The sequence below is a fragment of the Eulemur rufifrons genome, chromosome 2, assembly GCF_041146395.1.
Source record: "Eulemur rufifrons isolate Redbay chromosome 2, OSU_ERuf_1, whole genome shotgun sequence".
Classification (NCBI taxonomy): domain Eukaryota; kingdom Metazoa; phylum Chordata; class Mammalia; order Primates; family Lemuridae; genus Eulemur; species Eulemur rufifrons.
In genome coordinates this window covers 7,851,325-7,878,122 of record NC_090984.1, presented here as the reverse complement: position 1 = coordinate 7,878,122, position 26,798 = coordinate 7,851,325, and the positions used below count along the sequence as shown (strand labels likewise).

Below are 26,798 nucleotides of genomic sequence, written 5' to 3'. Positions count from 1 at the left end.
CATGACAAAGAGAAGGAAGCTGGCTTAAGGGACGGTAAGCAGCTGAGCAGGGGGCTGGGACCTCAATGTCTTGGCGTGACCCCCACAGTCCCCAGAAGCACTCACTGGACACTGTCCAGTCTCTGCCTTCATCCTGCTTCCTCTGGGGCCTTGGGCAAAAAACAATGAGGCCTCCCTACCTACACCCCATCCCTCCTAGAAGTCTTTTTTTTTTTTTTTTTTTTTTTTTGAGACAGAGTCTCGATTTGTTGCCCGGGCTAGAGTGAGTGCCGTGGCATCAGTCTAGCTCACAGCAACCTCAAACTCCTGGACTTAAGCGATCCTCCTGCCTCAGCCTCCCCAGTAGCTGAGACTACAGGCATGCGCCACCATGCCCGGCTAATTTTTTTTTTGTATATATATATATTTTAGTTGTCCATATAATTTCTTTCTATTTTTAGTAGAGACGGGGTCTCACTCTTGCTCAGGCTGGTCTCGAACTCCTGACCTCGAGCGATCCACCCGCCTCGGCCTCCCAGAGTGCTAGGATTACAGGCGTGAGCCACCACGCCCGGCCCCTCCTAGAAGTCTTAATGCTCCCTCCAGGAGGAGTGTGTCTGGGAATCTGGGAAGACTTCCTGGAGAAGGCACCATCCAATCTGGGCCTTGAAGCATGAATAGAAGTTTCATAGGCAGAGAAGCGTGTGCATGTGAGTGTATGTGTGTGTGTTTGTGTGTATACGTGGGGGAAATGGCATGTGTTATTTAACAAGCATTTTCTCATTTTCTGGGGGGACCACAGACAAGACTGAGGCACAGGCCTGCCCCAAAGCAGTTCACAGTCCAAAAATGATGCTCGAATAATAACAATAGTAGTAATAGCTCCTGCCTTCCAGGCACGCACTGCCAAGGCACAGCGCGGGAGCAGCACCCTGTTTCAGTGGAGTGAATGAATGAACGAATGAAAAAAACTTTCTGAAGTCAGCAAATCCTGCCCGGCATTGCTGGAGGGAGAGAGGGACAGCACCGCAAGCCGGGGGTCTGCAAGAGCAAAGGCCTAGCGGTGGGAAGTCGGGGTCCTGTGCGGGCTGAGGTGGAGGGAGGAGTCTATGCAGGGAGCCGAGAAGCTGAGGCTGTGTCCTGTTCCTGTGGGTACTGGGGAGCCACAGCCAGGTTCTGGGCAGGGGAGGGAGGGGAACATGGGACCTAAGGAGGACGGCAGGGGGCAGGAGAGACAGAGACAGAGAAAGACAGAAAAAGACATGGAGAGAGACACAGAGACAGTCATCGAAAGAGAGACAGAGGCAGAAAACGATGAGAACGAGACCCCACAGAAAGAGGTGGCGGTAATCCAGGAAGGCTTCCTGGAGCAGCAGCAGGAGACAGGACAGAGAGAGGCCTGACCCCCCCCCCCCCGCCTCCGAGGAGAGGGGAAAGGAGGACAGGAGCCTCCCCAATTCATAGCGCCCAGACTCTGCACCCACCCATACGTGCTCTTCACTCCTCCCAATGACAGATGGGGAAACTGAGGCCACCTGGAGCGCCCCCACCCCCGGGGCTCTGCCGCCACGGGTCCCTCCTGGCTTGCACTGTGCCTGCATATCCACAGAGGACCTGTGTCACCAGGTTAAAAATGGAAACGGTGCAGGCCCTTTTTTTTTCCCTCCCTTTAAGACAATCCGAGGCCCAAATAAGGCGCGGGCTGTGGGGCGCCCGGTGAGCTGGCCAAGTCCTCCCGGCAAGCGAGTGGTGGCTGGCCCGGCGGCCGGGGCTTGGGCCTCCTCCAAGACGAGCCTGGCTGCTGGGCGGTGCACCCCGGCCGGCTATAAGGGCCTCTCCTCCACCCTCCGAGGCTCACTCGGGCCGCAGCAGCCACCCCCTTGAGCCTGCGCCACCCACCCCAGCGCCCAGCCATGGAGGCCATCAAGAAGAAGATGCAGATGCTGAAGTTGGACAAGGAGAACGCCATCGACCGAGCCGAGCAGGCCGAGGCAGACAAGAAAGCCGCGGAGGACAAATGCAAGCAGGTGAGCCGCCCTCCTGCGCCGGGCCGCGCCCTCTCTGTGCCAGGTCCCCTGCCCGGGAAGGCCAGGCAGTGGGGCCGAGGGTGCGCGGCACAGAAACCTGCTGGGACCAGGGCGGAGAAAGAGTGAGGCAACGCTGCCTTCCCTGGAGTGGGGTGTCTGGGCGGTAAAGGGGGGTGACAACTGATCCCCACGTCCAGCAGGGCCATTGGGAACACAGTGAATGGGACAGAGGGAGGTGGGTGAGAGTGAGACGGTTTGCAGGACAGGGACGGGTGTTCTGTGTACTCGGGGCTGGCCTAGATTTTCTTACAGTGGAATCAAGCGTGTCTGTGTATGGGCATTTGTGTGTGCACCTGTGTCGTACACGCCCGTGTCGTGTGTGCGCGTGTCTCGGCCGGGGGTTAAGGTCACCGTGAGAACGAGCGCGGACGGGACAGGCGCGAGTGTGGGGCTGCGGCCTGCGGTTGCCGGGAAGCGGGCGTGAAAGAGCGTGGATGTGCTGGTGACTGTGTAGACGGTGGTGTCAGTGTGAGCCCGTGGGGGGAAGAGTGGCTGTGTGTGCGCTTGCGCAAACGGTGGCATGGCAGCGACTGAATGTATGTGTCGAGGTGGCTGTGTGTTTGTGGCGGCACACGCCTGTGTGTCGGGGGGATGGTGGGTTTTGTTGGCATGTACGTCGTGTGTGTTTGGATGGGCGTGTCTCTGCCGGCGTGCGCGCGCGCGCATGCGCACTCCGGGGAGAGCGCGGCAGCGCAGAGCTGTGCGCGAGCGTGGGTGGCCCTGTGCCCGTGTATCCGGGAGCACCCACCTGTGACGGGAGCCTGGGGGTCCACATCGGCAGCTACCCGAGGAGGGTGGCCCCATGCCTGGGTGTGTGATGGGGACCCAGGGCTGTGACCCGCTGAGGGGACGACTGGGTAGGGCCTGGGGGCCAGGGCGGAAGGAGAGTTGACAGTGAGCCTGATAATCTCAGCGTGTCCCTGTGGATCCGAGGTGCCCCTGCCGTCCCTGCTGTAAGCCTGGGGGCAGGGGGAGGTGGGCGGCCCATGGCGGGCAGAGGGCGGGGAGGCCAGTTCCCATCCCCCAGCGGCCCGGGAGCTCACACAGACCTAGGGCTTTGGGGATGAGAGTCCCGGGAGGCCCTGCCAATCGGGTGCCTCGAGGAGCTAACGGAGGGGCAGTGAGCAGGGGCCTGGGGCACAGCAGACATCAGTCGTCTAGGTCTGGTGGCCGGAGCAGTGGGTGGCAGGAAGGAAGGGAGTCCCCACAAGGCTTACCACACCCCAAGGTCAACTGCCAAGCCCTCAGGAGCGTCTAGGTCTCAGACAAGCCCAGGGAGACACCCAGGAGGGGCGACACCGAGTGCCCGGCCCTGCCCAGTCCAGGCGCCAGGACAGCTCGGCAGGTGAAGGCAGCGGCTCTGAGCTCAGACCGGCCACGTCCAAGTTGCAGCTTGTCACTGGGTGCCCCAGAGCGAACGCCCTCACCTCTCTGGGCCTCGGTGGCCACATGTGGGAGATGGGGACATAACAGTGGTACCTCCCTCGCTGCCGCCACAGCAGGATCAGAGGTGACTGTGCAGGTGGAGCCCTTGGCCCGGCGCCTGGCACAGAGCAAGCGCTTGGTAAACGTGGGTGTATTTCCTGTCCCGCCCTACTTCCCCTTTGGCCCCATCCCCCAGTGTCCTGGGACTGCTCTAAGAGTCTGTGACACATCTGCACAGGCCAAGCCCCACCCCTGCCACGTACTCCCTCCTCCTTCCCTGTGCCCCTCCCTGGCAAACACAGAGGTCCATCCTGTGCTGGCCCCTGGACTGCTGGCTTCCAGCCATCATTTAGCCCTCACACCATGGGCTTAGCCAGAGAGTCAGAGAGAAGTAAGTTTATGGCTCTAATTCTCACTAAGATGTGAATGACTGATACAGCTTAATCCCCAAAGGCAGCCACAAGTTCAAAAGGGAAGGATCCTCAAAGCCTTCAGCCAACTGTGTGGCCAAAGAGGTAGGGACAGATTCTCCATACTCCAGTTGGCTTTTCATTATGCTTTTTATAATTTTTTTTCCCACAAAGCCACCCACTGGGGTGGACTTGGGTTCAAATCAGGGCGGGGGCTTCTTCTAGCTTTGTGACTCAGAAAAGAGCACTTTCCTGCACTTCTCTGAGCCCTCAGTGTTCTCATCTGTGAAATGGGGACAAACTATGTCTTCTAATGGCTGGATGCGGGACCTAAGATCCCAGAGCTCCGAAGCAAAAGCCAGAGGCCCACAGGGTGGAGGGCCCGTCCTGCCTGGGAACAGGGGCAGGAGGTGGTGAGGAACTCAACTTACCTAGGGTGCCTTTAGCTGCAGGAGGCCAGAGACAGCACGTCTGGGGGCCAGCCTGACCTTTGAGGACACTTGGAAAAGTCCCGATTCCCAGCGCTGTCCTTCTAGTGTGGGAACAGGACAAAGCTAGGCCAGCCCAGCCGCTTCCTGCCCACTCCCCTCCCAGGGCAGTGACACCCTCCACAGCTGGTCTTTGACCCCACATCCTGCTGCAGTCCTGACCTAGGGCCCCATGCGCAGGGACTAAGGTGTGTGCAGTCCATGATCCTCCTGGCCATCTCACAGGCAGGGAAACTGAGGCCCACAGGAGGACAATGACTGGCCAGGGAAAGGCTACACACGCCCACACCTCCTTTGTGCGTGGAACTCGGGCAGCAGGAACGGAAGCTGATGCATGTCGGTCCTATTTATTTTTCACAACCACTACCTACCACTGAGGGGTTTAGCGTGTCATTGATCCAGTCTGCAAACTCCCCACAGTGTTCCAACGCTGGGGCCCACAGTGGCCTCACCCCCACGACCCCCAGGCTGGGGGAGACAGAATATCACACACGGATGTCCCCAGCTCAGGGGGCAGGGCTGGGACAGAGGGTGGGACAGAGGCTGGGAGAGCCCTCAGGGAAGCAGGTGGGCCACCAACGGGGTGTGGAGGACCAGTTGGAGTCCTCCCAGCAGAAAGTGGGGAGGAGGGCTGTTGGGCGGTGGGTACAGCACGGCCCCCTAGCCAAGCAAACCAGCTTAGATTCAAACCCCCAATCTGTGTGGCCTTGGGCAAGCCCCTTCCCCTTAATCCAGGGTCTCAGTTTGCCCTCCTGTAGCACGGGGCTTCAGTGACATAATATTTGTAACACGCCTGGCACATTACATTCTAAATACCCGATAGCCCTCTTATCCAAACGTTGCCAAAAAAGTTGTCGAAACCCCAACCTATCTTTAAACCCTGATGAGTCCAGAGCTGTCAAATTTGCACTCACTCTTCTTATATGTGAAGAGAGTCCTGTGCCGGGCACACAGCTAGTGCCCCCTGCTGTGATCCACAGATCTGGAAGGAAGTCGGTGGACACTGGGTCAGGGCTGACCTGTGAAACGTCTTTAAGGAAACTGGCTCGTTTTCTCAGTGGAGGGAGAAGTTCAGAAGCAGCTGCCAGGGTGCTCAGAGACTACCACCTCAAGGCTTCCATTCTTCAGATGGGTAAACTGAGGCCAGAATAGGAAACAGGGGCCATGTGGCTGGGATTTGGAGTCGAGCTTCCAGGCTCCCCCTCTGCCTCCCTAAACCTCCTGGAGGTCAACTTCAGGCCCTGTGGACCATGACTTTGGCTGGAGCTGCTATCAGCCCTGGGTTGGGCCCTGTCTTCCGCCCCCGGCGATTCATGGACATTGTTGGGGTGCCCTGGTAAACTTCAGAAAGACCAGCCCTCCCTGCTGTCTGTAGCACCTCAGCTAGAGATCCTTGCAGAGCACCCCAGTGACTTCAGCCAGAACCCCAGCCTCTGCCGCCACCCTCTCCCAACTGCTCCCCCATCCCCCAGCTCAGCAGCAGGGAGCTAGATGATTGATACTGCCCTGAGGCAGGGGCCCCGTTTAAGAGTTTGCGCTGGTGTGCGGGTGCAGACAGGCACAGAGCACCTGGTATGCTTTGCACATAGTCTCTGGGGTGAGCGCATAACCCAGACCAGATCCAGAACTTGGTCTAGACACTGCAGGTGCAGCTTTTATAACATACCCTCTCTTTGGGAAGGAAGAGAAGAGAAGCAAGTTACAGAGGAAGGACAGCCACACTGCTGAGGGACAGGGCCAAGGGCATTGTCCCGGTCAGCTCAGGCATTTATAACAAAACACTATAAACTGGCTGGCCTAAACAATAGACATTTATTGCTCACGGTTCTGGAGACTGGACGTCCAAGATCAAGGTGCCGGCAGATTTGGTGCCTGGCAAAGGCTCTCTAGATGGCTTGCAGATGGCCGCCACCTTGCTGTGTCCTTACATGGAGCAGGATGAATGAGCTCTGGTGTCTTCCTCTTCTTACAAGGGCGCAAAACTCATCATGGGGGGTAGTCCACACCCGTGACCTCACCTAAACCTAACCACCTCCCAAAAGCCCTCACCTCCAGTCACCATCGCACTGGAGATGAGGGCTTCACGATATCAATTTGCGGATGGGGACACAAGCATTCAGTCTGTAACAGGCTCGTGTTCAGAAGAAGTGGGTTCAAATCCTGCACTGCGTGACCTGGGGAAAGTCACTCCACCTCTCTGGGCCTCCTGCTGCGAGGAGGCAGGAGAACGAAGGTGGGCCCAGTGGGGTTGCCTGGCCACCCTGGGATAACGGACACAATCGGGGTCAACAACCTGAGACGCAAGTCAGATCAAGGCAGGAGCTGGACGACACCACCCCAGCCCAGGGAGGGGGGGCTACGGTTTCTATCCCACAGACCTGAGCTTCTCAGACTGGGGGTGGCAGGAGGGTGGGGGCAGACTTGAAGGAAAAACAGAAAGGACTGAAAATTGGGGGAAGGCAGGGGACATTTTTATCATGATGATCACACCAAATAGGCAAGCATTTAAAAGATTTAACCTGAGCCTCCAAAGCAAGTGATCCTTGAGGGATGGGTCTCTTCTAGCCAAGCCCCCAAAACCCAGAAGGGGGGCTAGGTCTGAGCCCTTCAATGCTTCAGGGTATTTTGGTGAGACAGTCTGAGCACCACTGCCTTGGGCAATGGGGAGCCATAGCAGGTTCTAGGCAGGGGGAAGGGCAGACATTTTCCTTAGGTTTCTCTGCTCGCTGGGAGGTGGGCAGAACCAGAAGGAGATAGGCTGAGAATGGGTAGTGGGGATCCAGGCCCAGAGAATGAGACTCCCCTTCTTCCGCTTAACCCAGGATCGCGGGGAGCCTGCACCCCTGAAACTGGAATGCAAAATTGAACGTGTTTGGGGCAAACGTGTAGGCACTTCAATTTCCCAAAACTGTAAATGAGTCCCCAAGCGCACTGGGGTCTCTAATAAGGATAAGAACAGCAGATCCCCAGGGCAAGGGAGGAAGATGTGAAAGCCATATTAACCTGTAGCATTTATTGAATGGTGCATATTATTGTTAACCTATTTTACAGATGGGGAAACTGAGCCCAGAGAGAGAGACCGGGGACTCTTGTGACTATGGGGGACAACCCCGCACCTCGGGGTCGTGGCCCCCGGCTGATGCGTCCCCCCGTCTGTCCCCAGGTGGAGGAGGAGCTGACGCACCTCCAGAAGAAGCTGCAAGGGACGGAGGACGAGCTGGAGAAATACTCCGAGGACCTGAAGGAAGCGCAGGAGAAGCTGGAGCTGACGGAGAAGAAGGCCTCCGACGTGCGTGCGCAGCGCCGGGGCGCCCGCGGCAGGGACGGGCGGGATCCCGGGCTCGGGCGGGCGGGAAGCGCCGGAGGAGGAAGAGGAGGAGGAGGAGGAGGAGGAGGAGAAGGCGGTTCCTACCGGCGCTTTCTCCAAATAAGTCCCGAAAAGGGGCACTTTCCAGCAGCTGCGGCCAGCGGTGCCGACGTCAGGCCCTCCCCCAGCGGTGCTGACGTCGGCGGCCGGGCCGGGTGACCTCACCGCCCCGACGGCAGCCGGGCCGGGGGCGGGGAGAGGCGGGGGCGGCCCCGGCGCAGGCAAAGGCTCGGGGGCCGGGGCGCGGCTGCTGCAGCTCTCGCCGGAGCCGAGCCGAGCCGAGCCGAGCGCCCGCTGCGTGCGCCTCCGCGCCATGGCCGGCCTCAACTCCCTGGAGGCGGTGAAACGCAAGATCCAGGCCCTGCAGCAGCAGGCGGACGAGGCGGAGGACCGCGCGCAGGGCCTGCAGCGGGAGCTAGACGGCGAGCGCGAGCGGCGCGAGAAAGTGAGCGCCCGGCCCCGGCCCCGCGCCCGCACCCCCGGCCCGGGTCTGCACCCCCAGGGCGCGCCCGCATCCCCCGGCCCCGGCCCCGCACTCCTGCACACTCCGGCCAGGCGCCCGCACCCCCTGCCCCGTGCCCGCAGCCCCCGGCCCCGGCCCCGCGCCCTGCTTTCTTCCCCTCTTTGGGCGCCGCCTGCTTCCCGCGCTCCCCTCCCGCCAGCCGCCGCCGCCCCATCCGCGCCTGCCTGCGCGCGCTCCCGCCCGGCCGCGCCCGAATCGCGGACCCGCACCCGGCACCCCTTTCTCCGCTGCCATCCTCCCTCCCGGGCCTGGCACGCGGGAGGGGGCGCCGCATCCCGGCCGGGCGGGGCCGGCAGAGCGGGAAATGAGGGGATGGGGCCGAGGGGGGGCGCGATCCCCGGTGGAGAGGTGGGAGGGGGTGCACCGCGCCGGCTCCGCCTGGAGACTGGCGCCGGGATCCCGGGCTGGGGGGGGGACCCGCCCGCTACTGGACCTGGAGGCGGGAATGAGGATGGAAACGTTGAGTTTCCATTGTCTGGGGGTTGACCGGCCCACGCGGGTTTCGGCGGTGGGGTTGGGGGGCCGGCGGGGAACGTCGCAGTTTCTCGCCTCTTTGGCGGCTTCCCGGCTCCGGCTGAACTTTCCCAACCGTTCCCAGGGCCGCGGCGGCGACGTGTCTGCTCCAGGCGGGGCGCGGGGGATGGGGGGGTAGCGGAAGTTCATCCCGGAGCCGCCTGCCTTTCTCTCCCCAGCTGGTCCCAGCGGGAACTAGGGCTGCGAGACCCCGCCTGCGTCCAGAGGGCCCCTGGAATGTTAGCAAGGGGAGAGGGGGGGCCCTAGACCCACGGTCATTTGAGCGCCTGCTGTGTGCCTAACATAGATAATAGGTCTGAAAGAGGAAGGGGGTCTCACCACCCCCTTGCCATCCCCTGTCTCTCAGGACAGGTGGTGGCAGCGCCTGGGGCTGGGACAGATCTGGATTCTAATCCCATTTCATACCACCTACCAGCTGTATCACTGGGTACTTCATCTCTGGGGGTGTTGCCCCATCTGTAAAAGAGGTGATACTAATGCCAACCCCTGGAGTAGCTGGGAGGGTCCTAGGAGTAGGATTTCCCAGCGTGGAGTCTGGCACATAGTAGGTGCTCAATTTGTGGTTTTTCTTCCCTCCCTTGATCCTGGGAAGGGTTCACAGTCTAATGGAGGCAAGGGGGCGGGCAGACAAATGAGACTGATGAAGTGTGGTTTGCGTTCCAGGAGTTTTTTGTGCTCTGTTGTGTGACAGAGGGAGGCCGCCAAGCAGCTGAGGACAGGGGAGGCTTTAAAATGGAGGTTGTGCAAGGAGGGTCTTGTAGAATAAATAAGTTCCGCTGGGACAAGAGACCTGGGTGAGCAGAGAGTCGGGAGCAAGAAAGTTGTGTTTGGGGGGAGATGGGGTTGAAGCCCAGGGGCTGGGAAAGCTGAGTACCGGGGCTCAAGGTGGGGACCCCAGAGTGTAAACGATGCCGGGTCAGATGGAGTTGGGGGTGTGCACCGACAAGGCTGGGAAGAGCCCAGACTGCGGCTGTTCCCTCGTCCCGAGGCCACTGGCCCGGGTTGGAGCGTTTAATCCTGCGTTAGGGATCCTTTGGCGTGAAGAGGCAGCAGAAACCCCGTGTAAGCCTCAAACAGTAGCTGGTCTGGCCTCTTTCACACATGTAACCCACGGAACTCTCCCCCTCTCCCTCTGATCTCATCCCAAGTCATCTCGCTGGAGGACAATTACTTCTGCTTCAAAATGGCCCTCAGCCGCGAGCCAAGACTTGGGACTGGGATGGTCCAGTTGGGAGGGAAGCTGTTTTTGGAAAGTTTAAGACTTCTTACAACATTCACTTTACAAAGCATGCTTCTCTCAGTCAGAAGAGGGAAAGCCAGAGATGGTTCCAGGGCATAGGAACTGAAACAAGAGACCAAGGGAAAAAACCTCTCTCGGTCTCTTGTGGAATAAGCCAAGAGCCCGGCGTGTGGCAGACTTCTGGGCCTGCCTCCCGACAGCTGGTTTCGTTTAGATTTTTGTGTGATTAACCGACATCTTCCTGTTCCTTTGCCACATGTATCTAGCAAGCCTCTTTTCCCTTATAAGGGAAATCCTTTGTAGAGTGTGGAAGGCTTTGATTGCAGGAAGGGGTGGAGCCCAAAATGACTAGCAGTGACTAGCAGTTTTTCAAAAATACATATATATGTTGTAGGTATGCACATATGCGTGTGTATCTCAGAGCTCTTTCGGTTCCAGACGGTTGAAAATCTGCCAAAATCGTGGTTGCCAGGATTCAGAATTTCCTACATAACAGCTACTCACCTTTCTTTTTTTTAAGACTCATGAATCAAGCACCTCGGTATGATCTTAAAAATCAGTTCCTTGACTGCTAACAGATATGTGGCTTTTTGGGGTGATGAAAATGTTCTGGAATTAGTGGTGTCGGTTGCAGAATTTTGTAACTGTACTAAAAACTGTTGAGAGAGAAATAAAAAGCAGTTCCTGCCCCAGTTGCTGGCAGTGTTAGGAGGAGTTAGGATTTAGGCAGTTGAAAAGGATGAAAAAGGCACCCACTCATTGGAAGGACTGGATGGGGACATTGTCCTAAGACAGTTCACCAGTGGTTTTAAAGGATTCTCCGCGTTGGTGTTTCAGAGGACACTGCGATCAGAAACACCTTTGGGGGTCTTCTCTGTCCGCTTCTAGAACTCTGGGGCTGAGAAGCCTTCCTGACTCTTCTCTACTTGTGCTTTTCAGCCACTCTAGTCTCTCTCTCTCTTTTTTTTCTTTTTGCTGTATTAACCCAGGGGGCAGGGGAGGGAGCGGTGTCCCATTAATTTTTATAGCCTTCCCCAATTCAGAGATTCCTTATTTGTCCTGATAGGAAGAAGCTAGTGTAGCTTCACCTGCACCTTCAACCTTCGGTGCAGCCCCATTTGGCCAACTTTCAACATTGCTCCCTAAGGGTGGACGTCCCTGGATAACTTGTCTGGCCTCGAAGCCCCTGTAGGACTCAGGGGGTAGGTTCAGAAGGGGAAGAGCCCTGGATTGGGACTCAAAAGGCAATTCCTTACCAGATCTGAGTCACTGAACAAAACTGCTTCACCTAGCAGGACCCCTCAGTTTTCCCATCTGTAAAATGGGTGAGAGGTGTGAGGATTCAATGAGGTGAAACCATGGCAGGAAGAGCTGCCCTTCTTGCCAGGGGCAAGCAATGCCACGCCTTGGGCTACGGCCCTCACAGCAGCAAATAGCAACCAGGCTTTGGGATAGAAAAGTGAAGCCAACTCCGCATGGCTATAAATTGGCAAAGCCGGGATTCTTTTTCTTTTCTTTTGAGACAGAGTCTTGCTCCATTGCCCAGGCTAGAGTAGAGTGGCCTCCTAACAGCTCACTGCAACCTTGAACTTCTGGGCTCAAGCAATCCTCCTGCCTCCTCTTGAGTAGCTGGGACTACAGGCGTGCCTCACCACAGTCAGCTAATTTTTCTATTTTTTGTAGAGACGAGGTCTCACTCTTGCTCAGACTGGTCTCAACTCCTGACCTCGAGTGATCCTCCCGCCTCGGCCTCCAAGAGTGCTGGGTTTACAGGCTGGGATTCTGACCCAGCACTTTTTGACCCCAGAGTTCCTGTTTTTATGCACTCTACCATACCTCCTTCCTTGTAGGTGAAAACACCTTGAAAAGCCAATAGTGCTCTTCGGATATCTCTTCCATGCCCGTAACCAAGTTTTCTTTCCTTTCTCATACCTTTTTGTTCCATCACCTGTCAGCCAGGCTTAGCTAAGGATGGTGTTCTGCCTAGGCTGCCTCCTCCCCACCCCTCTTGCTAATTGTATGGTCACCATTTAACTGAGGCTTCTATATTCTTGCATGTATCTTGCCATTCAGATGAGAGGGAGCAGATCTTATAGGACAGGATGAGCTAGGCTACTGATGACTCTAGGAATCCCACAGTGAGCCCCAGAACCCTCTGTGTGGTAGCACTGTGTGTCTTTTTCAGGGAAGAGCCTACATTACATGTTATACTAACATTGGGTCTATTATGAGCTGCTGGAGAGACCAGCACTGCCATCTTGGAGCACACAGTGTACTTGTCTCTCTTCTGTGTTGATGTGACTGGGACACTCACCTGTCGTCATTGAGTGGTGGATGTTCCCTGACATTGTCAGGGAAAATCATACTGAAATTTTACATTCTCCAGACAAGAGAGTGTGAATTGCCGATGGCCTGGATTCCTGGTAGGCTTCGGCGGGGAATCGGGTTAGCTGAGGGAAGGGCGCAGGGCAGGTTCCCACTGGTGGCTGGCCTGATACTTCTTAACCTGGCTGTACCTCTGACCTCCCCAGGCTGAAGGTGATGTGGCAGCTCTGAATCGGCGCATCCAGCTCGTGGAGGAGGAGCTGGACAGGGCTCAGGAACGGCTGGCCACGGCCCTGCAGAAGTTGGAGGAAGCGGAAAAGGCTGCGGATGAGAGCGAGAGGTAAGGACGCTTCTAACCTGGTGGCGTCAGTGTGCACTTCTGGAAAATGGGGATTGCATTACTGACCTCCCAGAGCTGGAGTGACAGCGGACAGGATCACGTGGACATGCGCGTGTCTGCAAACAAACGCTTTATAAACCATCATAGCGCATGTAGCGATGTCTGTCCTCATGGTGGCCATGAAGGAAAACTTCCAACAGGCAGAGAAAGGCCAAAAAATGGGCGGACGCAAGACTGCAAGTGTGACTGTCCATGGTGGTCAGTTTGCAAAGTGCTGCTTCTCTCAGTTTCTCTGAAAGCCACGGTACTTCTCATTGGTGTTCTGAAGACATCGAGTTTCAGGGTGATATGAGAAAGGGAAATGAGAAGTTGGGACGGGCTGTCTGCGGAGGTGGCAGTTAGCAACGCTGTCAGGCGAGCTTTTGCCTCTTGGGTGGTGACAGCTGTATTTTAGGGACATGTGCAAACCACCACCGTTAATGTCCTTGCATTGGACAGTGCTCCTCACCCCCATGGCGTTTGCAGTGTGTTCGGGCCTCCAGCAAAGCGCTCTGCCCCCAGCAGCGAGCGGGGTCATTCTCGGGCACGCCTGGGCACAGGCTCGGCAAGACTGAGGGCAGATTGTGTGGCCCACAGGAGCGGTGGCCTCTGCGTGGTGGTAAATGGGTTCCTTGTGCGGCAGCGATGCAGGCCGGGCCAGTGGCCGTGGCGTATGTGCCACGCCATCACACCAGGGTTCTCACTCGACCCAAGAGAATCCGCCGTGCTTTTCCAGTTGAAACTCCTCCAAAGGATTCGTTTCTCACTGTGCTATTGTAACCGTTACCAGAGATTAGAAACCAACTAGGGGATCTTAAAGACTGCCTGTTGCCCGAGCTGGGACTTTCTTCCTATGTAGTGGCACAGCCAGGGTGGAGGGAGCAGACCCCACTGCAGGCTCTGCCTCAGCCGCCGGACAGAGGGCGAGGTGGCAGCCCAGGGTGGGGAAGTGTGAAGGAGCCCGTGGTGGAGGGCTCGGGGCTGCGCCTGGAGCCTGGATCACTGCTGCCCGTGTGCCCAGCCTGGCAGGATGCTTACTTCAAGGGCCTCCCTACTGGGAAACCAAGAGAGCCTGGGAAGCCAATAGCTTGTTTGCATCATGTCACCAGAGGCCTCTGGTGACACCCTTGTTGGAGGCTGCTGTGTTTCAGTAGAAAGAATTCTACACTTGGACCCGGACGATCTAGACTCAAGTCCTTCCACTGCCACCAACTACGCAGCCTTGGGCTAGTCGCTTTGAACTCTGAGTGCTACAAAGGGTTTTCCAACAATAAACATCCCAGCGGACACTGACTCACCTGTTGAGGAGCAAGGCCTGGTACAGGTGTGGAGGCTGCTTCTGACAGTTAGCTGAGAATGGGAGTGACAGACAGCCCACATGGAAGTGTTTCTTGGACAGCAAGAAGTATATAGTCCTCCACTCTGGGCAGGAACGACACACATCACGCTACGTTGGAGCCTCTCTGGAGGTCTCTGATGTTACTTTGTCCATTCCAAGCAGGGCCGGCCAAGGTGACTCATGACACATTTCACGGTCAGCCAGCTGAGGTGTAGCAGGGGTCCAGCTGTCCCCAGGACACTGTCCTTTCCAGATTGGATGTTTCCACTTTAGTTCTGGCCCTCCTCACCCCCTGCCTGTTGGAACCTGCCTCTTACCTGGTCTTCCCATGCGGTCCATCCACTATGCTGGTTTCTGCTCACTCCTGTTTTTGAAACCTTCCAGCAGGTCCTTTCCCCTGGCATAAAACCCTCAGCACCCAGCCCGTGTTCCAGCCACCCTGAGCTCTGAACCCCCTGCCAGTTCCCAGATGTGCAGTTCTCCCTCCCCACAAAATACCTCCTTGTTCATTTGTGGATGCTTTTCCTACCCTTGGATGCCGGGCATAAATGTCACCTCTTCTGGAAAGCCTTTTGTGACCTACCCTCCAACCCCCACTGCTCCTCAACATGTCCACAGCCAGCTGCCACAGACCTCTAATCATGTTGTGGCAACTGCTGGCTTACAAGTGCGCCTCGTTACGAGTTATTGAGGGGAACATGGAAGGGGGACACAGACTTTGGAGCCAGACCGCCAGGCTGTGAGTCCCAGCTCTGTAACCTTCAGCAAGTTACTTATCCTCTCTCTGTAACTCAGTTTCTTCATCTGTAAAATGGGGATAATGTACCTATTTCAAAGGGCAGTCGCGAAGATCAGTGCCTGGCGATCAGTAAAGATGAACTTGGCTGGGCGCGGTGGTACACGCCTGTAATCTCAGCACTCTGGGAGGCTGAGACAGGAGGATTGTTTGAGCCCAAGAGTTTGAGGTTGCTGTGAGCTAGGCTGATGCCATGGCACTCTACCCTGGGCAACAGAGTGGAACTCTTTCTCAAAAAATAAAGATGAAGTCACCGTGAGCTTGGTGACGGCAGGGCCTGCAGGGTTTTCATCTTTGCAGTGTGGTAGATTCAGAGACGCCTTTAGATGAGAGGTGGGTGAGGGCTTTAGCGTGGACAGTGGTGGTGACGGTGAGGCTGCTCCTTGCAGGGGAATGAAGGTGATAGAAAACCGGGCCATGAAAGACGAGGAGAAGATGGAGATCCAGGAGATGCAGCTCAAAGAGGCCAAGCACATCGCTGAAGAGGCCGACCGGAAATACGAGGAGGTGAGTGGCGCTGGCGGGTGGCAGCGGCGGGATGTGGGCGGAAATGGATCTGCTGATAGGGAGGATGCCGGGGGCCCCCCACAGGAAGCCCTGGGTTGGGTCCTGTCCTTCTGTGTGCACATCTGTTTCTGCAGAGACAGCCGCTTGGCTGGGAAACTGTATCTTCCACCCTGCCAGAAGTCCTGGGGACACTTGTCACTTGGTGGGAAAACCAACTGATCCACTCACGTTTGTCCTTCCTTCAGCTGAGTGTTTTGGCACAGTTTGGCGAAAAATTGAGGATTATGGTCTCCAGCTGTGGATCCTCGGAGCAGGAAAACTCGGTCCCTCTTTTGCCCACTTTTGTGACTCAGCTCTTCTTCCCCCTGTCTGCCTCACTCCTGGGGCCTAAGGAAGAGAATTAGCATTCCCTCCAGGCCCCAGGACTATTTGAGTTGAAAAACCAGCAGAAAGGTCCACACTACAGAGGGTCGTGGCGGGGCGGGGCTGCCTGCACCGCGCATCCTACTAGCGCGGCTGGTGGGGACCAGTCTCAGTTGGGCCTTTCTGTCTCTGCAGGTAGCTCGTAAGTTGGTCATCCTGGAAGGCGAGCTGGAAAGGGCAGAGGAGCGTGCAGAGGTGTCTGAACTGTGAGTGGCAGGACGGGACCGAGTGGGGACGCCTCGGCTCCCTGGGCATGGCGTGCGGGAGTTGGTTGTGTTGGGAATTGACGCTGACGGGGGTATCTGGGACTCCTGGTATCTGGGACTCCTGGCTCTTCCCTCCTTTTTGTTTTCACGGCTGATGGTGGCAACTATTTGTTCTTACTGCCCTGGGAAGCATTGCCCATGTGTTGACTGTTCCCACAAAGATACTGGGAAGTAGGAGTGAGGCAGGTGGCGGCAGAGAAGCACAGAATTCCCATTCCCCGGGGAGGAGATCTTAGGAGGCTGTGCCTGCTTGACAGAGCACTGCCCTAAGGAAGGCAGGCTGCCCATCAGTGTTTGAATGCTCTGTTCCTGGTGTCAGTGTTTGGCCATGACTCATTCCTGGGGGGAAGGTGAGACGCTTGACCGGGATCCTGCAAACTCCGAGAAAACAGAACGCCTCTCATCTTGGTCTGGGAGATGAGGAATTCAACCACTGAGCATCCCGCGGTGCAGAGAGAGATCTGGTTTCACAGATCCACTCCGGGCTGGCTTGCTGGAATGTCCGGTGTAAACTCTGATCACAATCTCCCAGCCTCCTGCCCTCTGTCTCATTCCTACACCTTCCAGAGCCCGCCTCATCAATCATAGATTTCACAAGTCCCTGCTGCCTCACCCTTGGCGGAAGCCCAGGAGTGCTTTACGGCCCTCCAAATCCTCCTCGGCCTGCCTCGCCTCTGCCTGGTATGACAGGGTGTTGATAAGTACACAGCCTCGCATCTCAGAAAAATGCATTAACATTTTTCCCCACATTCCTGCTGGGGGCCCCCCAGGGAAGCGTAGGTTTCTCCTTTTGAAAACTGCTTTTAGGGGGATTGTGTGCTGTAAAGGGAGGTAAGACACAAAAAGTCCTTTGTCTTTGTGCAGAAAATGTGGTGACCTGGAAGAAGAGCTCAGGAATGTCACTAATAACCTGAAATCGCTCGAGGCTGCATCTGAGAAGGTGGGTGGTTGGCGTGTGGCTCGCTGGACTTCGTTCCCTCCTTTCGCCAGGGTTCACGGGAGCATGCCAGGGTATCAGGAATCTGACCTTTATTCATGACCAGTAGCCTTGGTGCCCAGCGGCCAGTGTTTTCCCCACAGAAAGGGCTGTCCGGTGGCTGGATTTCCCCTGCAGGCTCTCGGGTCCTCTTCCCTGGGGTCTTCGCAGCATCTTTTACCTCCATCTCAGAGGAGGATGGAGATGGAATCTCCTCTTAGGGAGATCTGAGCATAATCATATGCACACAGAGCCTCCCTCCCACCTGGACCCCCTGGCTCCCCCAGAAATACCATCGCAGAGGTGGAACGGCAATATCGGAGGTGGGATTGGGCTTTGGGGCTGAAACGGTACCCAGCACGCTGTCACGTGACAGCTGCACCAGGAGCAACGTCCACACTCTTCCGCGCCCAACCCACTGTCTGCCCCAGCGCGTGTCTTCCTCACTCCCCCCTCCGTCCCCGCAGTGGCATTGCACTGAAGCTTCACGGACATCCCAGGATCGCCCACCACCTACAGTTCTTTGAAACTGCTGTTCACGCAGCCTGGCGCGACCTTCCTTTTTCCCTTTGCTTGATGAACCTCTCTCTGTTCGTCCCTTCGGCCTCTGCTGAAGCATCACCCCTTGCCTGACCTCTCATCTCGGTTGGGTGTTTCTCTACTGTGTAGCCCCATTTGCTGCTTTTCCTATCATTGTGGTTTATCACATTTATTATAATTACCCAATTAATTGCATGCCGTTCTTGCTAGATTGAGAGTTTCTAAGGACAGGGACCACAGCTGTCTTGTTCAAAGCTGTGTCCCTGCTACTTGCGTTGTGCCTGGCATATATCTGATACTAGGATAGGTAAGGAATAAATGCAGCCCACGTGTAGAACAAACGCTGCCCTGGGCCAGAAGGACAGGTGTTACGGCAATAATATGGCTTCTGCTCTTTTTTTCTTTTTAATTTTAAATATTTAATTATTACGGGTACCTAACGGTTGTATATATTTACAGGGCATGTGCGATGTTTTGATACAGGCATGCAATGTATATGAATGAAATCAGGGTGACCGGGGTATCTGTCACCTCGAGCATTTATCATTTCTTTCTGTTAGGAACATTCCAACAATAGTTATTTTAAAGTATACCCTAATTTATTGTGAATAGTCTGGCTTTTGCTCTTAAAGAGCTCAGAGTCTAATCTAGTGGAAGAGATTGACCAAGTTACAGATTGCTCTGGGAATACAACAGAGGGATCTTGGAAAGTTGCGACGAGGTTACCAAGAAGAGGTGACCGATGATGGCTGGGAGCACAGATTCCAGAGTCAGGCTCCAGTCATGGCTTTGTCACTTAACAGCCACGTGTCCCTAGACAAATAACCTTTCTGTGACTCTTTCCTCATCTATAAAATGGGAGTTAGGGCATCTAGCTGTGATGCCGCTGACTGTCTGGACCCTGGCACGCGGTTAGTAAATATTAGTTACTGTGAATCTGAGTTGAGCATTGAAAGACAACTATGATTTCTGACAGGTAGTCCTGGGGAGAGGAATGTTCCGTGTGAGGGACAGGCCACATTTATAGACAAGGGCCGGGGTAGGAGTGCCCAGAACATGTTCGGGGAGTGGCTGGCACCTTGGGGGTGGGCCGGGCCAGCCGCTGGGAAGGGCCTTGGGTGGGGCTTGTATTTCCAATGATCTGCCCCGTCTTCATCATCTTTTTCTCTCAAGTGACCAGCCCAGGCCTTTACATTAACACCCCCTGGAGGGCTCTGCTGTGGATTCTCTGCCTTTCACACATAATTCTGCCTGGAAGGTCCCTGCCTCTACTTTGCTTCTTAGGCACGTTTATAGCGCTTCATGCACACACTTTTCTCCGAGGTATAGAGAACCTGCCTTCTTTTATGCTTTTTTTCCCCCTCTCCCCTCCTTTTCTTAAAGCAATGTTTTGGTTTTTCCCACAGTATTCCGAAAAGGAGGACAAATATGAGGAAGAAATTAAACTTCTTTCTGATAAACTGAAAGAGGTGAGTGTGATCGCACCTACCAAAGGCAGGTTCCTTCTGGGGCTGGCCGTGAAACGGTGATGGTGACTCCCTTCTTCCTTTCTAGGCTGAGACCCGTGCTGAATTTGCAGAGAGGACGGTTGCAAAACTGGAAAAGACAATTGATGACCTGGAAGGTATGAAATCACCATCTAAATATGTTTGTGGGTCCCCTCCCTCTGTGACACGTCCACAAACAGCTGGGAGATGTCTGCGGAGGGGTTGAGTTGGGGTTTGTTCGCCTTAGGAAAGTGAAGTGCAGAGTGATGTCACATCTGGAGCACGGGAATGGGACAGTGCAAATCAAATTCAGACTTGAGTTGCCATTTCCAGAAAGTATGATCTCTCTGCTGAATTAGCTGCACGTGTGAGTAGAGACCCAACTACAATACGGCTCTGACTTAAAAAAAAAAAAAAAAGTCTTTAGAATTTCCTTCGGTTTGCTCATTTCTGAGAGATGCCTTGCATTTTTTTTTAAATGCCTTACATTTTTACAGAAGCTTTCTCCCAGCGAGCTCAAAGCTTATCACAAGATGAGAAAACGGAAATACAAAGAATAAAGACTCTGGTCTGCAAGCCTGGTGCCCACATACCCCAGAATTCCTTGGAGAGGTCCAATTTTGAAAATTCTGTCCCGTGTTCTTTATGATATAGCCCGGAAATTCCAGATCTTGAGGTTCACATGAAATCTCCCAAACTGCCTGTCCTGCCCCACCCCCGCCAAAGGGTGCAAAAACTCCTTCTTCAGCCCCACAGGCCCCAGTGTTTGGTTTGGGAAGTGAGGTTTCCATATAAGGAAAAATGCCCCATTCCAAAGTGTAACCTTTGGACTGGGTGACATCATTGGAAATCAGAAATACCCTGCTGGGTGGGGGGCGGTGGGGCAGAGCTCTGTCCTTTTCCAGTCACCACTCCTCTAAAGGTTCATTATGGCTAATCCCCTGCAGAACCGCCGACCACTCAGAAATCACTCCATACACCTTTTGGTTTTTCTATTTGTTTTACACAGGATACAACTTTCTCCTAGTTCATGCTTTGTTTTCTCACCTTTTTTTTTTTTCTTCCTCTCATTGCTCGTGTGTGACACTCCATCCTGACCCTCGTGTTCTGTCCCCTGTACCTCTTCTTCCAAACTCTCTCCCTGGGGACCTCCGCCCTCTAGATGAGTTACATGCTCAGAAGCTCAAGTACAAAGCTATCAGCGAGGAGCTGGCCCGTGCTCTCAACGACATGACCTCTCTGAGGGGCAGCCAGGGTGCGGCCCTCTGTCCTAGCAGTACTGACGTCTGCCTTCTCACTGTGGTGCCCACACTCCCGTGGGCTTCTGGGAGCTCCAGTGGCCTGCCTCCTGGTTTGATCTTTCAAGCTTTCTTCTGATGTGTCTGGGACCTCTGGCCGCAATAAAGACAGGCAGTCCTCATCTTCATGCCCTCTCATTTTCATTTTCTCCACTTGCCGCCTTTGAGTCGTAGTTGTGTGCCCTTGACCGTGGCTGGAACAAAAAGTGGCTGGTTAGCCTTCTCTCGCTCACAGATGAAGAGCTCATTACAGAAAAGAAACTTATGCTTATGTGATTCTTTTCTGAAGAGGCAAAAACAAAAGCCAGTTTGGCACGCGCTCTCGAATGGGCATTAGCTCACTGCATGTGCGTGCCAGGAGTTTTTCCTTAAATAGAAATTTTTTCAATGGAGGCTCATCCCTATCAACCTCTTAGCAGCTTAAGAGTCAGCAGAACTTGCAAAGACCAGCGAGCCTGTGTCTAAAATGAGGCTACCCTTGAATGGGGTTTGAGCTGCGAATTCAAATAGCGGCAGTGGCATTTTGGTCTCCTTCTTCCTTTTCTCTTTTGTTCTCTGTGTTACACTCTTGGAATGGTGACTGGGGTTTCCCACGTCTTCACTGTTCATGGAACATTTATCCAGCTCCCCGTCCTGGGAGGAAGTTCACCAGTGAAGTTCACCTTCACACCCAGCCCTTAGGAAACTGACTGTACGAGGAATTAAAGAACATCCTACTGACAGGGAAAGGGAATAGAAACTGCTGTGATGTCAAACAAAAGTGGGTGATTCTTTACTGAGTTCCAAAGTTGCCTGAGATGCTGACAACTGTCTCCCTTCATACCCGAGTTAACTGTAACCAGGAACCCTGCTTTAGTTTCGTAACAACTCATAGGGTTGGCCTGTGGGAATTAAAAGGTCATACTTTTAGTGATCAAAAACACAGATTTTTCCAAGAAAATCCAAAATGCATCTCCCCTAAACCACCTGCACCTTTCCAGCCGAGTCTCTCCCTGTTCCTAACTGCCACTCATCCTGAGCTTTTATAAAAAGCATTCCCCTTACACATTGCCTTACGTATGCCCTTGGAAAGATGACAGATTGTGTAGGGGGCTATTTTTTGTTTGCTTTGTCTTTGTATCTGTTCCCGGGATTTTTCCGGACATTTGTAGCCTCCACCCTTTGAAATGACTATGCAGCCTGCCTATCCTGTCATTCTACCTACCTAAGCACCTAAGTGGAGTTTCAGAGATTAACGCTATGGAGTTCTGCTTCTACCTGTTGATAGTCTGTGGGCCTCATGACAATTCTCAAGGACAACGAACACTTTACGGGGAAAGTAATTTTTTTTAAAGATTCATTTTATTTAAGATGCATAAAGTAACATATTCTCCTAACTATAATACATTAAAATAAAACACAGACTGATCTTTAATACTGAAACATAAGGCTCAATTATCATACTACACAGATGGGGAAAAAAAAAAAAGTTGTTCAGAGAAGTCAAGAGATTTTCGAAAAGTCCAACATCTAGCTAGCAACGAGATTTCAGTTCTTCTGACTTTCAGACCAAAGTGTCTTCCGTTTCTTCCATCCATTAATGAAATTGTGGTAGGTAGAATTGTAAGATGGTCCCCAAGATTCTCACTCCCTGGTGTACAGGTCCTGTATACCCAAGGGAAAGTAATTTTATCTCAGACCTAATAACAAAATAGATGCCAATAAATCCAGGTGACAAGGTAAAGTGTGGTCAGGATTCATAGTCGAGAGACCAGGGTATGAATCCTAACTCTGCTTTAGCTGTGCAACCTGAACAAGCTGCTTAGCTTTCCTGCAAAATAGAGGTGAGACCTCAGTTATTGTGAGGCTTAAATGAGATGATGGAGAAATTGGCTCATACATTCAGCATTCAGTTAACATTCACCCAGACTAGACAGGCCCAGGCCACCGTTCTGTTTCTGACGGATCCAAGTCATAGTCACTTGATTTCTTTGTTAAGTGCCTTGTCAAAGGAAAGGTTCAGTCGTTGCAGCAAAGGCTGCCATCTTCTGCAGGCATTTTTTTCTTCCTGAACATTTCCAGGCTGATCACATCACATTTTATGAGGCATTTTGCTTTCCTCCGGTATTGTAATGAGTTTTGGCCTTAGCCCTTATCGGCCGTCACTCTGCAAACAGTTCTCTCGTGCTGTCGTGCATAGCTCTCAATGCATCTTTTTCTTTTTCTTCTTGGTTTCATCAGCTCAATCGCTTGATAACGTGCCTACAGTCTGGCTTAAATTTCAGTCATGTTGCCTTTACCTGGGGTTTGACCTCATTGCTGTGGATACACAGACACAATAACACCAATATGCGGAATTTAAACAACCATTCCCAGAAGCTCCAAAGGAAAGATGCGTTTTAGGATTGTATTTTCCTACCAAAGGCTCAGGGTCTAATAAACTGAGACTAGGGGAATAATGTATTAAGTCATCCATGTCTAGGACTAAAATCTTATGTTTGTGTAGCAGCAAGTCATAGGTTCTGAAACATTTCTCATTTATTCCTCATAATAACCCCCACAGCACACATTGGTATTATATTATGTCCATTTGACAGATGGTAAAACTGAGTCCTAGAACGGTTAAATGGCTTACTTCAGTCGTACAACTGGGACTTAAATTCGGGTATTCTGACTCTAGGGTTGCCAGATTTAGCAAATGAAAATTCAAGTTAAATTTGAATTTCAGATAGGCGATGAATAAATTTTTTGGCAAAAGTATATCTCATGCAACATGTGGGATATACTTATACTAAAATATTATTTGTGGCTTATCTAAAATTCAATTTAACTGGACATCCTGTGTTTTATCCTACAACTCTGACTCCCAAATTTGGTGCTTGGTCCCTATTGGTCCATGGTGTTCTGTTATAATTGAAATACAAAGTATTTTCTCTGCTGTGACTTTCACTCTGGCAGCTTGAGGTTTAGAAGCCTTTTTTATTTTTCCTTTAACAAAGATGCTTATTAATTTATTTTCCTCCCACTCTTAATCCTCACCAGAAAAACTTGCCCAGGCCAAAGAAGAGAACGTGGGCTTACATCAGACACTGGATCAGACACTAAACGAACTTAACTGTATATAACCAAACAGAAGAGTCTTGTTCCAACAGAACTCCAGAGCTCCATGTCTTTCTCTTCTCTTGTAAGAAGTTTCTTTTGTTATTGCATCTTCGCTTTGCTGGAAATGTCAAGCAAATTATGACCAAATATTTTGTATCAGAGAAGCTTTGAGCACCAGTTAAATCTAATTCCTTCCTTTTTTCAAATGGCACCAGCTTTTTCAGATCTATTTTTTTTTTCCTTAAGTTGCATTTATTCCTAAGGTAGGCAGGGTATTTCATGTTGAGCATACTCTCTCAAGACTGAGGGCACATTTGGTTCCTGGGAGAACAGACAACCCCACACTTTCACAAACACAGCCTCCAATATCTAGTCATGGACCAATTTAAAACGCTGAAGAATAGAACCTTCTGGGTCACCACTGGTCAAACTACAGGAGACTAGGGACTATCACACGGGTGGGGATTTTCCATCCAGAGCAAATAGAACGGGGAGGGAGCGCTGTTGTGGGAAGTCATAAACCACAGGTAGATTAACCTAGTCATGCTGGCCCTTCTCCACACTCCACTGTGCAGAGCAAACATCCTCTTGAGCAGCAAGTATGAGAATGCTTGGGAAATAGTTGCAATAATTGCCCAGATATTTTCTGGCTAGACCCTTGATGTAACATTCTCCTCTGAAGGCTTCTAACATTGTTCTCTGAGGACCAAGTGTCTTAGTCCAATAATGACTCATGTTTTTCTGCTCAGATATAATGCCATCCACTCAGCAGGAATATGGTGGAGTTCAGTCCTGTTCGGGTCAGCTATATCAGAAAGACTGCCTGCTATCAATAAACTGGGCTTTTTTCTATTAGCAGAAGGGGCTTCTCTGGCAGCAGAGCAGAGATAAAAAATTGGCCCAACTTCATTCCCATACTTCAGAAAATGGCAAATTGAAGAATTACTTATCTAGGACTTTAATGCCTTCTTCAGGACCAAGTTAGTAAAAGACCAAGAAACTCCTGATTAAACTGGATATGGAGTATTTTGTAGGCCGGGCTGCACATTTTGGCTTTGTTACATTTGTTTTCTCAGTTAACATCTCAGCGCTGAAACATTCCACATTCCCCAAGTGTGGGGGCCGAATCAAGTTTACAAGTCTGACTGAAAATCACCCTGCTTCTAGCTTATCTGAGTTCCCTGCCCCTCACTCCTATTTATTAAGCATCACACTACCCAGGAGATACACTAGCAAATTGTGCAATTGAATAAAATTCACACTTCTCTTTAGATTCTTGCAACTGTATCATATGTAATAGTATCACTTTTTCTACATTTTGGTCAAATAAATTTTTACATAAACTACAATTTGTGTGAATTTTAGAATGCGTGGGGACATACAAAGCATTTGGTTCAACAAATGTTAATGGGATGGAAAGGGAAGATAATTGTGCCAAGAACTTAGCAAGTGTTATTTATTTGCTTTGCACCATGACTTTACAATATAAGGATTATGATCACTGTGTTACAGATGAGAGCGCTTGACCTCAGTAACGCAAAAGCCCCTGTCCTTTGTTATCCCCAACCCTGCCTGAGCCAGGCTGTGAAGAGTGAATAGGGTTTTAATAGATGAGGGAGGTGCAGGGCAGGTGATCTCTGCTGCCTGAGTTAGGAAAGTACAAGGCCTGCCTGGGTGAATAAGGCTTTCTATGTGTTGCACATATAATGCAAAGCAGAAGTAGGAAAACTGGAAAGTAGGCTGGTTCCACGCTGATGAGAGCCTGAACTTCATTTGGTCAGGAGTGGAGAGCCACTCAAGACTGGAGTACAGGAATCAAAGCAATACATTAGGAAAATCCACTTGGCATTCATTTTCAGGAAGGACTAGAGTCGGGGTAGACTACAGACAGGAAGGCAAGTTCGGAAAATGTTTCAATCCAGGACAGTGACTGCCATAGAAGAAGAAGAAGTGATCCGCAGAAAGTAATCTTAAAACTTAGCTGACTGGATGACAGGGAACTGAGAGAACAGTGTCCGAAGACCACTACAGTTTCACTACCTGAATTGCTTTGATAGTGTGCCCCAAGATTTTATGCTGGGGAGGGGAAGTAGGGAATCAGAAGAAGAAAAGAAATCCTTTAAAATGTTAATGCAGCCAGGCACAGTGCCTATAGTCCCAGCTACTCAGGTAGCTGAGGTGGGAGAATCCCTTGAGGTCCGGAGTTAGAGCCCAGCCTGGGCAAAGTAGGGAGACCTGTCTCTAAAAATCTTAAAAAATTAAAAATTAAAAAAAAAAAAAGCTGGGCATGGTAGCACACACCTGTAGTCCCAACTAGTCAGGAGGCTGAGGTGGGAGGATCACCTGAGCCCGGCAGTTCAAGGCTACAGCAAACTATGACCATGCCACTGCACTCCAGCTTCAGTGACAGAGCAAGACCCTGTCTCATTAAAATACAATCAACCAATCAATAAAACATCAGTGCAGTCTCCAAACAATTTTTTCTTATCCAGTATGATTAAAACACTTCCTTCATATCAATTCAATGTTTAGCTGACACTGTTAGCTTGTTTAGATGGCAGGTACAGGGGGTGTCAATCAGTAAAGTGTCATTCCCTCCTCTAAGTGCGCTAGCATTACTAGATTGAAGTCACTCCTCTGTGTGTCTGTCTGCTCCCTCCTCCCCACCCCCTTGGGTCGTAATCCAATCTCAGGATACTGTTTTAGTCATCCTTGTGGCTCAGCGCTTAAGAAGTGCTGAATGAGGCCGGGCGCAGTGGCTCACGCCTGTGATCCTAGCACTCTGGGAGGCCGAGGCAGGTGGATCGCTCGAGGTCAGGAGTTCGAGACCAGCCTGAGCAAGAGCGAGACCCCCTCGTCTCTACTAAACAATACAAAGAAATTATCTGGCCAACTAGAAGTATATATAGAAAAAATTAGCCGGGCATGGTGGTGCATGCCTGTAGTCCCAGCTACTCGGGAGGCTGAGGCAGGAGGATCGCTTGAGCCCAGGAGTTTGAGGTTGCTGTGAGCTAGGCTGACGCCACAGCACTCTCGCCCGGGCAACAAAGCAAGACTCTGTCTCAAAAAAAAAAAAAAAAGAAGTGCTGAATGTTAAACTGACCTGTCCCAGATCTTGGGTGTTCCCAATCCCATGAAGTGTGGGTGGAACACAGGGTGAGGTTAGGACCAGATTGTGCGGGATGTATGCTAAGGGAAAGGTTTTGGACTTTACCCTGCCAAGAGACCACAGAGGGATACTAGATAAGCATACTTAGGCAGTAGCTAACATCCACTGCAGAGTGGAATCTGGGTAAGAGAAAATGGCCAGTGGAGAAACGTGATGCGC

At 52.6% G+C, this 26,798-nt stretch overlaps 1 protein-coding gene across 6 annotated transcripts; it reads left to right on the top strand.

Moving 5' to 3' along the window:
- Positions 1-1,854: 1,854 nt before the first annotated feature.
- On the top strand, positions 1,855-24,046 carry TPM4 (tropomyosin 4). 6 transcript variants are annotated; one of them, XM_069477240.1, is made up of 9 exons: positions 1,855-2,006; positions 7,553-7,678; positions 12,585-12,718; positions 15,282-15,399; positions 15,958-16,028; positions 16,953-17,028; positions 19,011-19,073; positions 19,159-19,228; positions 23,411-24,046. In XM_069477240.1, exons 1-9 carry the CDS (start codon positions 1,893-1,895, stop codon positions 23,491-23,493), a joined length of 855 nt encoding a protein of 284 aa, XP_069333341.1. In that variant the 5' UTR covers positions 1,855-1,892; the 3' UTR covers positions 23,494-24,046. The 6 variants fall into 6 exon arrangements, with proteins under 6 accessions (XP_069333341.1, XP_069333339.1, XP_069333344.1 ...); XM_069477238.1 differs by lacking the exon at positions 23,411-24,046 and adding an exon at positions 20,254-23,127; XM_069477243.1 differs by lacking the exons at positions 1,855-2,006; positions 7,553-7,678 and adding an exon at positions 7,942-8,178 and having other exon boundaries at positions 12,691-12,718.
- The last annotated feature ends 2,752 nt before the right edge of the window (positions 24,047-26,798 follow it).

What these genes read in the sequence shown, in the direction of transcription:
- TPM4 (XM_069477238.1), top strand. Translation starts at nt 1,893, where the DNA reads ATGGAGGCCATCAAGAAGAAGATGCAGATGCTGAAGTTGGACAAGGAG. An exon ending in CCGACCGGAAATACGAGGAG is followed by an intron (nt 15,400 to 15,957) that starts GTGAGTGGCGCT and finishes CTGTCTCTGCAG; the next exon opens with GTAGCTCGTAAGTTGGTCAT. An exon ending in GACAATTGATGACCTGGAAG is followed by an intron (nt 19,229 to 20,253) that starts GTATGAAATCAC and finishes TCCGCCCTCTAG; the next exon opens with ATGAGTTACATGCTCAGAAG.